At 27.2% G+C, this 16,524-nt stretch overlaps 1 protein-coding gene across 1 annotated transcript in view; it reads left to right on the forward strand.

Moving 5' to 3' along the window:
• Nucleotides 1–16,524, forward strand: part of LOC143251471 (neprilysin-1-like) — an 89,500-nt gene that overhangs the window by 50,581 nt on the left and 22,395 nt on the right. The window contains exon 3 of the mRNA XM_076502769.1: nt 12,343–12,446. Coding sequence (XP_076358884.1) covers nt 12,343–12,446 — 104 coding nt within the window. The remainder of the gene's footprint in view (nt 1–12,342; nt 12,447–16,524) is intronic.

Consider the following 16,524-nt stretch of genomic DNA (forward strand, 5'->3'; position numbering starts at 1 on the left):
GTGTTATATTTATATAGATAAGTAGTTACATTACATGGACATACATGGACATACAGACAATAGTGTTATATTTATATAGATAAGTAGTTACATGGACATACACCAGACAATAGTGTTATATTTATATAGATAAGTAGTTACATGGACATACACCAGACAATAGTGTTATATTTATATAGATAAGTAATTACATGGACATACACCAGACAATAGTGTTATATTTATATAGATAAGTAATTACATGGACATGGACATAGTGTTATATTTATATAGATAAGTAATTACACCAGACAATAGTGTTATATTTATATAGATAAGTAATTACATGGACATACACCAGACAATAGTGTTATATTTATATAGATAAGTAATTACATGGACATACACACCAGACAATAGTGTTATATTTATATAGATAAGTAGTTACATGGACATACACCAGACAATAGTGTTATATTTATATAGATAAGTAATTACATGGACATACACCAGACAATAGTGTTATATTTATATAGATAAGTAGTTACATGGACATACACAGACAATAGTGTTATATTTATATAGATAAGTACATTACATGGACATACATACACAGACAATAGTGTTATATTTATATAGATAAGTAATTACATGGACATACACCAGACAATAGTGTTATATTTATATAGATAAGTAGTTACATGGACATACACCACAGACAATAGTGTTATATTTATATAGATAAGTATGGACATACATGGACATACATGACAGACAATAGTGTTATATTTATATAGATAAGTAGTTACATGGACATACACATACACAGACAATAGTGTTATATTTATATAGATAAGTAGTTACATGGACATACACCAGACAATAGTGTTATATTTATATAGATAAGTAGTTACATGGATAAGTATAGATAAGTAGTTACATGGACATACACCAGACAATAGTGTTATATTTATATAGATAAGTAATTACATGGACATACACAGACAATAGTGTTATATTTATATAGATAAGTAGTTACATGGACATACACCAGACAATAGTGTTATATTTATATAGATAAGTAATTACATGGACATACACCAGACAATAGTGTTATATTTATATAGATAAGTAGTTACATGGACATACACCAGACAATAGTGTTATATTTATATAGATAAGTAGTTACATGGACATACATGGACAGACAATAGTGTTATATTTATATAGATAAGTAATTACATGGACATACGACAGACAATAGTGTTATATTTATATAGATAAGTATTTGGATACACCAGACAATAGTGTTATATTTATATAGATAAGTAGATAAGTACATGGACATACACCAGACAATAGTGTTATATTTATATAGATAAGTAATTACATGGACATACACCAGACAATAGTGTTATATTTATATAGATAAGTAGTTACATGGACATACACCAGACAATAGTGTTATATTTTTATATAGATAAGTAGTTACATGGACATACACCAGACAATAGTGTTATATTTATATAGATTAGTTACATGGATATACACCAGACAATAGTGTTATATTTATATAGATAAGTTTACATGGACATACACCAGACAATAGTGTTATATTTATATAGATAAGTAATTACATGGACATACACCAGACAATAGTGTTATATTTATATAGATAAGTAGTTACATGGATATACACCAGACAATAGTGTTATATTTATATAGATAAGTAATTACATGGACATACGACAGACAATAGTGTTATATTTATATAGATAAGTAGTTACATGGACATACACAATAGTGTTATATTTATATAGATAAGTAGTTACAGACAATAGTGTTATATTTATATAGATAAGTAGTTACATGGGCATACAGTAGACAATAGTGTTATATTTATATAGATAAGTAATTACATGGACCAACACCATACAATAGTGTTATATTTATATAGATATACACCAGACAATAGTGTTATATTTATATAGATAAGTACACATGGACACCAGACAATAGTGTTATATTTATATAGATAAGTAATTACATGGACATACACAGACAATAGTGTTATATTTATATAGATAAGTAGTTACATGGACATACACCAGACAATAGTGTTATATTTATATAGATAAGTAATTACATGGACATACACCAGACAATAGTGTTATATTTATATAGATAAGTAGTTACATGGACATACACCACACAATAGTGTTATATTTATATAGATAAGTAATTACATGGACATACACCAGACAATAGTGTTATATTTATATAGATAAGTAATTACATGGACATACACCAGACAATAGTGTTATATTTATATAGATAAGTAATTACATGGATAGTGTTATATTTATATAGATAAGTAGTTACATGGACATACACCAGACAATAGTGTTATATTTATATAGATAAGTAGTTACATGGACATACACAGACAATAGTGTTATATTTATATAGATAAGTAGTTACATGGACATACACCAGACAATAGTGTTATATTTATATAGATAAGTAATTACATGGACATACACCAGACAATAGTGTTATATTTATATAGATAAGTAGTTACATGGACATACACCAGACAATAGTGTTATATTTATATAGATAAGTAGTTACATGGACATACACCAGACAATAGTGTTACATTTATATAGATAAGTAGTTACATGGACATACACAATAGTGTTATATTTATATAGATAAGTAGTTACAGACAATAGTGTTATATTTATATAGATAAGTAGTTACATGGACATACACAGACAATAGTGTTATATTTATATAGATAAGTAATTACATGGACATACACCATACAATAGTGTTATATTTATATAGATAAGTAGTTACATGGACATACACCAGACAATAGTGTTATATTTATATAGATAAGTAGTTACATGGACATACAGATAAGTAGTTACAGACAATAGTGTTATATTTATATAGATAAGTAGTTACATGGACATACGACAGACAGACAATAGTGTTATATTTATATAGATAAGTAGTGTTACATGGACATACACACAGACAATAGTGTTATATTTATATAGATAAGTAGTTTACATGACAATAGTGTTATATTTATATAGATAAGTAATTACATGGACATACATGGACAGACAATAGTGTTATATTTATATAGATAAGTAGTTACATGGACATACACATGGACATACAGACAATAGTGTTATATTTATATAGATAAGTAATTACATGGACATACACCAGACAATAGTGTTATATTTATATAGATAAGTAGTTACATGGACATACACAGACAATAGTGTTATATTTATATAGATAAGTAGTTACATGGACATACACAGACAATAGTGTTATATTTATATAGATAAGTAATTACATGGACATACACAGACAATAGTGTTATATTTATATAGATAAGTAGTTACATGGACATACACCAGACAATAGTGTTATATTTATATAGATAAGTAGTTACATGGACATACACCAGACAATAGTGTTATATTTATATAGATAAGTAATTACATGGACATACGACAGACAATAGTGTTATATTTATATAGATAAGTAGTTACATGGACATACACCAGACAATAGTGTTATATTTATATAGATAAGTAATTACATGGACATACACAATAGTGTTATATTTATATAGATAAGTAGTTACAGACAATAGTGTTATATTTATATAGATAAGTAATTACATGGACATACACCAGACAATAGTGTTATATTTATATAGATAAGTAATTACATGGACATACACCAGACAATAGTGTTATATTTATATAGATAAGTAGTTACATGGACATACACCAGACAATAGTGTTATATTTATATAGATAAGTAATTACATGGACATGGACATACACATGGACATACACCAGACAATAGTGTTATATTTATATAGATAAGTAATTACATGGACATACACCAGACAATAGTGTTATATTTATATAGATAAGTAGTATGGATTACATGGACATACACCAGACAATAGTGTTATATTTATATAGATAAGTAGTTACATGGACATACACCAGACAATAGTGTTATATTTATATAGATAAGTAATTACATGGACATACACCAGACAATAGTGTTATATTTATATAGATAAGTAATTACATGGACATACACCAGACAATAGTGTTATATTTATATAGATAAGTAATTACATGGACATACGACAGACAATAGTGTTATATTTATATAGATAAGTAGTTACATGGACATACACAGACAATAGTGTTATATTTATATAGATAAGTAATTACATGGACATACACCAGACAATAGTGTTATATTTATATAGATAAGTAGTTACATGGACATACACCAGACAATAGTGTTATATTTATATAGATAAGTAATTACATGGACATACACCAGACAATAGTGTTATATTTATATAGATAAGTAATTACATGGACATACACCAGACAATAGTGTTATATTTATATAGATAAGTAATTACATGGACATACACCAGACAATAGTGTTATATTTATATAGATAAGTAACATGGACATACATGGACATACATGGACAGACAATAGTGTTATATTTATATAGATAAGTAGTTATGGACATACACATGGTGTTACATGGACATACACCAGACAATAGTGTTATATTTATATAGATAAGTAGTTACATGGACATACACCAGACAATAGTGTTATATTTATATAGATAAGTAGTTACATGGACATACACCAGACAATAGTGTTATATTTATATAGATAAGTAGTTACATGGACATACACCAGACAATAGTGTTATATTTATATAGATAAGTAATTACATGGACATACACCAGACAATAGTGTTATATTTATATAGATAAGATAAGTAGTTACATGGACATACACATGGACAGACAATAGTGTTATATTTATATAGATAAGTAATTACATGGACATACACCAGACAATAGTGTTATATTTATATAGATAAGTAGTTACATGGACATACGACAGACAATAGTGTTATATTTATATAGATAAGTACATTACATGGACATACACCAGACAATAGTGTTATATTTATATAGATAAGTAATTACATGGACATACACCATACAATAGTGTTATATTTATATAGATAAGTAGTTACATGGACATACACCAGACAATAGTGTTATATTTATATAGATAAGTAGTTACATGGACAGACAATAGTGTTATATTTATATAGATAAGTAATTACATGGACATACGACAGACAATAGTGTTATATTTATATAGATAAGTAATTACATGGACATACATACACCAGACAATAGTGTTATATTTATATAGATAAGTAGTTACATGGATATACACCAGACAATAGTGTTATATTTATATAGATAAGTAATTACATGGACATACACCAGACAATAGTGTTATATTTATATAGATAAGTAATTACATGGATATACACCAGACAATAGTGTTATATTTATATAGATAAGTACTTACATAGACATACGACAGACAATAGTGTTATATTTATATAGATAAGTAATTACATGGACATACACCAGACAATAGTGTTATATTTATATAGATAAGTAGTTACATAGGATATACATGGACAGACAATAGTGTTATATTTATATAGATAAGTAATTACATGGACATACGACAGACAATAGTGTTATATTTATATAGATAAGTAGTTACATGGACATACACCAGACAATAGTGTTATATTTATATAGATAAGTAATTACATGGACATACACCAGACAATAGTGTTATATTTATATAGATAAGTAGTTACATGGACATACACATGGACACAGACAATAGTGTTATATTTATATAGATAAGTAATTACATGGACATACGACAGACAATAGTGTTATATTTATATAGATAAGTAATTACATGGACATACATACGACAGACAATAGTGTTATATTTATATAGATAAGTAATTACATGGACATACACCAGACAATAGTGTTATATTTATATAGATAAGTAATAGTGTTACATGGACATACACATGGACATACAGACAATAGTGTTATATTTATATAGATAAGTAATTACATGGACATACACCAGACAATAGTGTTATATTTATATAGATAAGTAATTACATGGACATACACCAGACAATAGTGTTATATTTATATAGATAAGTAATTACATGGACATACACAGACAATAGTGTTATATTTATATAGATAAGTAATTACATGGACATACACCAGACAATAGTGTTATATTTATATAGATAAGTAATTACATGGACATACACCAGACAATAGTGTTATATTTATATAGATAAGTACATACACCAGACATGGACATACACAGACAATAGTGTTATATTTATATAGATAAGTAATTACATGGACATACACCAATAGTGTTATATTTATATAGATAAGTAATTACATGGACATACGACAGACAATAGTGTTATATTTATATAGATAAGTAGGACATACACCAGACAATAGTGTTATATTTATATAGATAAGTAATTACATGGACATACACCAGACAATAGTGTTATATTTATATATAGTTACATGTACACCAGACAATAGTGTTATATTTATATATAAGATACAATAGTGTTATATTTATATAGATAAGTAATTACATGGACATACATGGACAGACAATAGTGTTATATTTATATAGATAAGTAATTACATGGACATACACCAGACAATAGTGTTATATTTATATAGATAAGTAATTACATGGACATACACCAGACAATAGTGTTATATTTATATAGATAAGTAACATTACATGGACATACACACAGACAATAGTGTTATATTTATATAGATAAGTAGTTACATGGACATACACCAGACAATAGTGTTATATTTATATAGATAAGTAGTTACATGGACATACACCAGACAATAGTGTTACATTTATATAGATAAGTAATTACATGGACATACATAGTGTTATATTTATATAGATAAGTAGTTACATGGACATACAACACACAATAGTGTTATATTTATATAGATAAGTAATTACATGGACATACACCAGACAATAGTGTTATATTTATATAGATAAGTAATTACATGGACATACACCATACAATAGTGTTATATTTATATAGATAAGTAGTTACATGGACATACACCAGACAATAGTGTTATATTTATATAGATAAGTAGTTACATGGACATACACAGACAATAGTGTTATATTTATATAGATAAGTAATTACATGGACATACGACAGACAATAGTGTTATATTTATATAGATAAGTAATTACATGGACATACGACAGACAATAGTGTTATATTTATATAGATAAGTAATTACATGGATATACACCAGACAATAGTGTTATATTTATATAGATAAGTACTTACATGGACATACACCAGACAATAGTGTTATATTTATATAGATAAGTAATTACATGGACATACACCAGACAATAGTGTTATATTTATATAGATAAGTAATTACATGGACATACACCAGACAATAGTGTTATATTTATATAGATAAGTAATTACATGGACATACACAGACAATAGTGTTATATTTATATAGATAAGTAGTTACATGGACATACACCAGACAATAGTGTTATATTTATATAGATAAGTAATTACATGGACATACATACACAGACAATAGTGTTATATTTATATAGATAAGTAATTACATGGACATACACCAGACAATAGTGTTATATTTATATAGATAAGTAATTACATGGACATACACCAATAGTGTTATATTTATAGATAGATAAGTAGTGTTACATGGATACACCAGACAATAGTGTTATATTTATATAGATAAGTAGTTTACATACATGGTGTTATATTTATATAGATAAGTAATTACATGGACATACACCAGACAATAGTGTTATATTTATATAGATAAGTATACACCAGACAATTACATGGACATACACACCAGACAATAGTGTTATATTTATATAGATAAGTAATTACATGGACATACGACAGACAATAGTGTTATATTTATATAGATAAGTAAGTACACAGACAATAGTGTTATATTTATATAGATAAGTAATTACATGGACATACACCAGACAATAGACAATAGTGTTATATTTATATAGATAAGTAATTACATGGACATACACCAGACAATAGTGTTATATTTATATAGATAAGTAGTTACATGGACATACACCAGACAATAGTGTTATATTTATATAGATAAGTAATTACATGGACATACATGGACACACAGACAATAGTGTTATATTTATATAGATAAGTAATTACATGGACATACACCATACAATAGTGTTATATTTATATAGATAAGTAGTTACATGGACATACACCAGACAATAGTGTTATATTTATATAGATAAGTAATTACATGGACATACACCAGACAATAGTGTTATATTTATATAGATAAGTAATTACATGGACATACACCAGACAATAGTGTTATATTTATATAGATAAGTAATTACATGGACATACATGGACATACAGACAATAGTGTTATATTTATATAGATAAGTAGTTACATGGACATACACCAATAGTGTTATATTTATATAGATAAGTAGTTACATGGACATAGTGTTATATTTATATAGATAAGTAGTTAATAGTGTTATATTTATATAGATAAGTAATTACATGGACATACGACAGACAATAGTGTTATATTTATATAGATAAGTAATTACATGGATATACACCAGACAATAGTGTTATATTTATATAGATAAGTAGTTACATGGACATACAACACACAATAGTGTTATATTTATATAGATAAGTAATTACATGGACATACACCAGACAGTGTTACAATAGTGTTATATTTATATAGATAAGTAATTACATGGACATACACCATACAATAGTGTTATATTTATATAGATAAGTAGTTACATGGACATACACCAGACAATAGTGTTATATTTATATAGATAAGTAGTTACATGGACATACACCAGACAATAGTGTTATATTTATATAGATAAGTAATTACATGGACATACACCAGACAATAGTGTTATATTTATATAGATAAGTAATTACATGGACATACGACAGACAATAGTGTTATATTTATATAGATAAGTAATTACATGGACATACACCAGACAATAGTGTTATATTTATATAGATAAGTAGTTACATGGACATACACCAGACAATAGTGTTATATTTATATAGATAAGTAACATGGACATACATAGACATACATGGACATACACCAGACAATAGTGTTATATTTATATAGATAAGTAATTACATGGACATACGACAGACAATAGTGTTATATTTATATAGATAAGTAGTTACATGGACATACACCAGACAATAGTGTTATATTTATATAGATAAGTACGTACATAGACATACGACAGACAATAGTGTTATATTTATACAGATAAGTAACACCAGACAATACATAGACATACGACAGACAATAGTGTTATATTTATATAGATAAGTAATTACATGGACATACACCAGACAATAGTGTTATATTTATATAGATAAGTAGTTACATGGACATACACCAGACAATAGTGTTATATTTATATAGATAAGTAATTACATGGACATACACCAGACAGACAATAGTGTTATATTTATATAGATAAGTAGTTACATGGACATACACCAGACAATAGTGTTATATTTATATAGATAAGTAGTTACATGGACATACACCAGACAATAGTGTTATATTTATATAGATAAGTAGTTACATGGACATACGACAGACAATAGTGTTATATTTATATAGATAAGTAATTACATGGACATACGACAGACAATAGTGTTATATTTATATAGATAAGTAGTTACATGGACATACACAGACAATAGTGTTATATTTATATAGATAAGTAGTTACATGGACATACGACAGACAATAGTGTTATATTTATATAGATAAGTAGTTACATGGACATACACCAGACAATAGTGTTATATTTATATAGATAAGTAGTTACATGGATATACATCAGACAATAGTGTTATATTTATATAGATAAGTATATTACATGGACATACACCAGACAATAGTGTTATATTTATATAGATAAGTAGTTACATGGACATACACCAGACAATAGTGTTATATTTATATAGATAAGTAATTACATGGACATACACAGACAATAGTGTTATATTTATATAGATAAGTAGTTACATGGATAGTGTTATATTTATATAGATAAGTAATTACATGGACATACACCAGACAATAGTGTTATATTTATATAGATAAGTAATTACATGGACATACACCAGACAATAGTGTTATATTTATATAGATAAGTAGTTACATGGACATACACCAGACAATAGTGTTATATTTATATAGATAAGTACATTACACCAGACAATATGGATAAGTAATTACATACACACAGACAATAGTGTTATATTTATATAGATAAGTAGTTACATGGACATACACCAGACAATAGTGTTATATTTATATAGATAAGTAATTACATGGACATACACCAGACAATAGTGTTATATTTATATAGATAAGTAGTTACATGGACATACACCAGACAATAGTGTTATATTTATATAGATAAGTAATTACATGGACATACACAGACAGACAATAGTGTTATATTTATATAGATAAGTAATTACATGGACATACATACACAGACAATAGTGTTATATTTATATAGATAAGTAGTAATTACATGGACATACACCAGACAATAGTGTTATATTTATATAGATAAGTAGTTACATGGACATACACCATGGACATACAATAGTGTTATATTTATATAGATAAGTAGTTACATGGACATACACCAGACAATAGTGTTATATTTATATAGATAAGTAATTACAGACAATAGTGTTATATTTATATAGATAAGTAATTACATGGACATACACAGACAGACAATAGTGTTATATTTATATAGATAAGTAGTTACATGGACATACACCAGACAATAGTGTTATATTTATATAGATAAGTAATTACATGGACATACACCAGACAATAGTGTTATATTTATATAGATAAGTAGTTACATGGACATACACCAGACAATAGTGTTATATTTATATAGATAAGTAGTTACATGGACATACACCAGACAATAGTGTTATATTTATATAGATAAGTAATTACATGGACATACACCATACAATAGTGTTATATTTATATAGATATACACCAGACAATAGTGTTATATTTATATAGATAAGTAATTACATGGACATACACCAGACAATAGTGTTATATTTATATAGATAAGTAATTACATGGACATACACCAGACAATAGTGTTATATTTATATAGATAAGTAGTTACATGGACATACACCAGACAATAGTGTTATATTTATATAGATAAGTAATTACATGGACATACGACAGACAATAGTGTTATATTTATATAGATAAGTAATTACATGGACATACACCAGACAATAGTGTTATATTTATATAGATAAGTAATGGACATACACCAGACAATAGTGTTATATTTATATAGATAAGTAGTGTTATTACATGGACATACGACAATAGTGTTATATTTATATAGACAATAGTGTTATATTTATATAGATAAGTAGTTACATGGACATACACCAGACAATAGTGTTATATTTATATAGATAAGTAACATTACATGGACATACATACAGACAATAGTGTTATATTTATATAGATAAGTAATTACATGGACATACGACAGACAATAGTGTTATATTTATATAGATAAGTAGTTACATGGACATACACCAGACAATAGTGTTATATTTATATAGATAAGTAGTTACATGGACATACACCAGACAATAGTGTTACATTTATATAGATAAGTAATAACATGGACATACGACAGACAATAGTGTTATATTTATATAGATAAGTAATTACATGGACATACACCAGACAATAGTGTTATATTTATATAGATAAGTAATTACATGGACATACACCAGACAATAGTGTTATATTTATATAGATAAGTAATTACATGGACATACAACAGACAATAGTGTTATATTTATATAGATAAGTAATTACATGGACATACAACAGACAATAGTGTTATATTTATATACATAAGTAATTACATGGACATACACCAGACAATATATGTTATATTTATATTTTTGGTTTCAGATAAAGTTACCAGTTTTCCAGATCCATAATCCTTTTTTCCTTCTCATAAACGTTCCATAGAAATATTTTACTAAAATATTATCATAAAGCTTTATCAAAAGGTATTTTATTTTAATAGTATCTGTATATTTCAGTGTGAAATTCATACTTTTTGTTAAATTATTATTTGTCATGAGGAACATTTAACTGATTGGTAATTGACAAGTAGCGTCTGTTTCCAATAGTTGGTCGTCCATGATGATTTGTTTCTCGTTAACGTACTGACTGTCCTTAAATTTGAAGCCTCTAAGAATCTGATGAAGCTACGACAACCTGTTAACAAAGACAAGTAAGTGAACAGCAGTTATTGGAATATTATTGCTGACCGTGTATTACCACACGTAATATAATATATTCTGTGGAATATTATTGTTGGCTGTGCATCACCAGATGTAATGTATTATAATTTTAGGTTTTGTGGAATATTATTGTTGACCGTGTTTTGCTAACTTTAATGTATGTTATCTCAAAACAAGTTGTATCACAAACTGATCAAATTATTAAATTTCTTTTTCACACTGCAATCATGAGTGTGTAAACAAGACAACGTCATTTTTTATTTACACTGTAATCATTAGTGTGTAAACATGACAACGCCATTTTTTATTTACACTGCAATCATGAGTGTGTAAACAAGACAACGTCATTTCTATTTACACTGTAATCATCACTGTGTAAACAAGACAACGTCATTTTTTTTACACTGCAATCATGAGTGTGTAAACGACAACGTCATTTCTATTTACACTGTAATCATAACTGTGTAAACAAGACAACGTCATTTTTTATTTACACTGCAATCATAAGTGTGTAAACAAGACAACGTCATTTTTATTTACACTGTAATCATAACTGTGTAAACAAGACAACGTCATTTTTTATTTACACTGCAATCATTAGTGTGTAAACAAGACAACGTTATTTTTTATTTACACTGTAATCATTAGTGTGTAAACATGACAACGCCATTTTTTATTTACACTGCAATCATGAGTGTGTAAACAAGACAACGTCATTTCTATTTACACTGTAATCATAACTGTGTAAACAAGACAACGTCATTTTTTATTTACACTGCAATCATGAGTGTGTAAACGACAACGTCATTTCTATTTACACTGTAATCATAACTGTGTAAACAAGACAACGTCATTTTTTATTTACACTGCAATGATGAGTGTGTAAACAAGACAACGTCATTTCTATTTACACTGTAATCATAACTGTGTAAACAAGACAACGTCATTTTTTATTTACACTGTAATCATGAGTGTGTAAACAAGACAACGTCATTTTTTATTTACATTGTAATCATGAGTGTATAAACAAGACAACGTCATTTCTATTTACACTGTAATCATAACTGTGTAAACAAGACAACGTCATTTTTTATTTGCATTGTAATCATGAGTGTGTAAACAAGACAACGTCATTTTTATTTACACTGTAATCATAACTGTGTAAACAAGACAACGTCATTTTTTATTTACACTGTAATCATAAGTGTGTAAACAAGACAACGTCATTTTTATTTACACTGTAATCATAACTGTGTAAACAAGACAACGTCATTTTTTATTTACACTGCAATCATTAGTGTGTAAACAAGACAGCGTTATTTTTTATTTACACTGTAATCATTCGTGTGTAAACAAGACAACGTGATTTTTTATTTACACTGTAATCATTAGTGTGTAAACAAGACAACGTCATTTTTTATTTACACTGTAATCATTCGTGTGTAAACAAGACAACGTGATTTTTTATTTACACTGTAATCATTAGTGTGTAAACAAGACAACGTCATTTTTTTATTTACACTGTAATGATTAGTGTGTAAACAAGACAACGTGATTTTTTATTTACACTGTAATCATTAGTGTGTAAACAAGACAACGTCATTTTTTATTTGCATTGTAATCATTAGTGTGTAAACAAGACAACGTGATTTTTATTTACACTGTAATCATTAGGTGTGTAAACAAGACAACGTCATTTTTTATTTACACTGCAATCATGAGTGTGTAAACAAGACAACGTCATTTCTATTTACACTGTAATCATAACTGTGTAAACAAGACAACGTCATTTTTTATTTACACTGTAATCATGAGTGTGTAAACAAGACAACGTCATTTCTATTTACACTGTAATCATAACTGTGTAAACAAGACAACGTCATTTTTTATTTACACTGTAATCATGAGTGTGTAAACAAGACAACGTCATTTTTTATTTACATTGTAATCATGAGTGTGTAAACAAGACAACGTCATTTTTATTTACACTGTAATCATTAGTGTGTAAACAAGACAACGTCATTTTTTATTTACACTGTAATGATTAGTGTGTAAACAAGACAACGTGATTATTTATTTACACTGTAATCATTAGTGTGTAAACAAGACAACGTCATTTTTATTTACACTGTAATCATTCGTGTGTAAACAAGACAACGTCATTTTTATTTACACTGCAATCATTAGTGTGTAAACAAGACAACGTTATTTTTTTATTTACACTGTAATCATTCGTGTGTAAACAAGACAACGTGATTTTTATTTACACTGTAATCATTAGTGTGTAAACAAGACAACGTCATTTTTATTTACACTGTAATCATTCGTGTGTAAACAAGACAACGTGATTTTTTATTTACACTGTAATCATTAGTGTGTAAACAAGACAACGTCATTTTTATTTACACTGTAATGATAGTGTGTAAACAAGACAACGTCATTTTTTTTATTTACACTGTAATCATTAGTGTGTAAACAAGACAACGTCATTTTTATTTACACTGTAATCATTCGTGTGTAAACAAGACAACGTCATTTTTTATTTACACTGTAATCATAACTGTGTAAACAAGACAACGTCATTTTTTATTTACACTGTAATCATTAGTGTGTAAACAAGACAACGTCATTTTTTATTTACACTGTAATCATGAGTGTGTAAACAAGACAACGTCATTTCTATTTACACTGTAATCATAACTGTGTAAACAAGACAACGTCATTTTTTATTTACACTGTAATCATAAGTGTGTAAACAAGACAACGTCATTTTTATTTACACTGTAATCATAACTGTGTAAACAAGACAACGTCATTTTTTATTTACACTGTAATCATAAGTGTGTAAACAAGACAACGTCATTTTTTATTTACACTGTAATCATAACTGTGTAAACAAGACAACGTCATTTTTTATTTACACTGCAATCATTAGTGTGTAAACAAGACAACGTTATTTTTTATTTACACTGTAATCATTCGTGTGTAAACAAGACAACGTGATTTTTTATTTACACTGTAATCATTAGTGTGTAAACAAGACAACGTCATTTTTTATTTACACTGTAATCATTAGTGTGTAAACAAGACAACGTGATTTTTTATTTACACTGTAATCATTAGTGTAAACAAGACAACGTGATTTTTATTTACACTGTAATCATTAGTGTGTAAACAAGACAACGTCATTTTTTATTTACACTGTAATCATTCTTGTGTAAACAAGACAACGTGATTTTTTATTTACACTGTAATCATTAGTGTGTAAACAAGACAACGTCATTTTTATTTACACTGTAATCATTCGTGTGTAAACAAGACAACGTCATTTTTTATTTACACTGTAATGATTAGTGTGTAAACAAGACAACGTGATTTTTTATTTACACTGTAATCATTAGTGTGTAAACAAGACAACGTCATTTTTATTTACACTGTAATCAATAGTGTGTAAACAAGACAACGTAATTTTTTATTTACACTGTAATCATTAGTGTGTAAACAAGACAACGTGATTTTTATTTACACTGTAATCATTAGTGTGTAAACAAGACAACGTCATTTTTTTTTATTTACACTGTAATCATTCTTGTGTAAACAAGACAACGTGATTTTTATTTACACTGTAATCATTAGTGTGTAAACAAGACAACGTCATTTTTATTTACACTGTAATCATTCGTGTGTAAACAAGACAACGTCATTTTTATTTACACTGTAATGATTAGTGTGTAAACAAGACAACGGGATTTTATTTACATTGTAATCATTAGTGTGTAAACAAGACAACGTCATTTTTTATTTACACTGTAATCATTCGTGTGTAAACAAGACAACGTCATTTTTATTTACACTGTAATCATAACTGTGTAAACAAGACAACGTCATTTTTACACTGTAATCATTAGTGTGTAAAAAATACAACGTCATTTTTATTTACACTGTAATCATTCGTGTGTAAACAAGACAACGTCGTTTTTTATTTACACTGTAATCATTAGTGTGTAAACAAGACAACGGATTTTATTTACACTGTAATCATTAGTGTGTAAACAAGACAACGTGATT

Source organism: Tachypleus tridentatus, chromosome 6 (genome assembly GCF_004210375.1).
Source record: "Tachypleus tridentatus isolate NWPU-2018 chromosome 6, ASM421037v1, whole genome shotgun sequence".
In the NCBI taxonomy this organism is placed as follows: domain Eukaryota; kingdom Metazoa; phylum Arthropoda; class Merostomata; order Xiphosura; family Limulidae; genus Tachypleus; species Tachypleus tridentatus.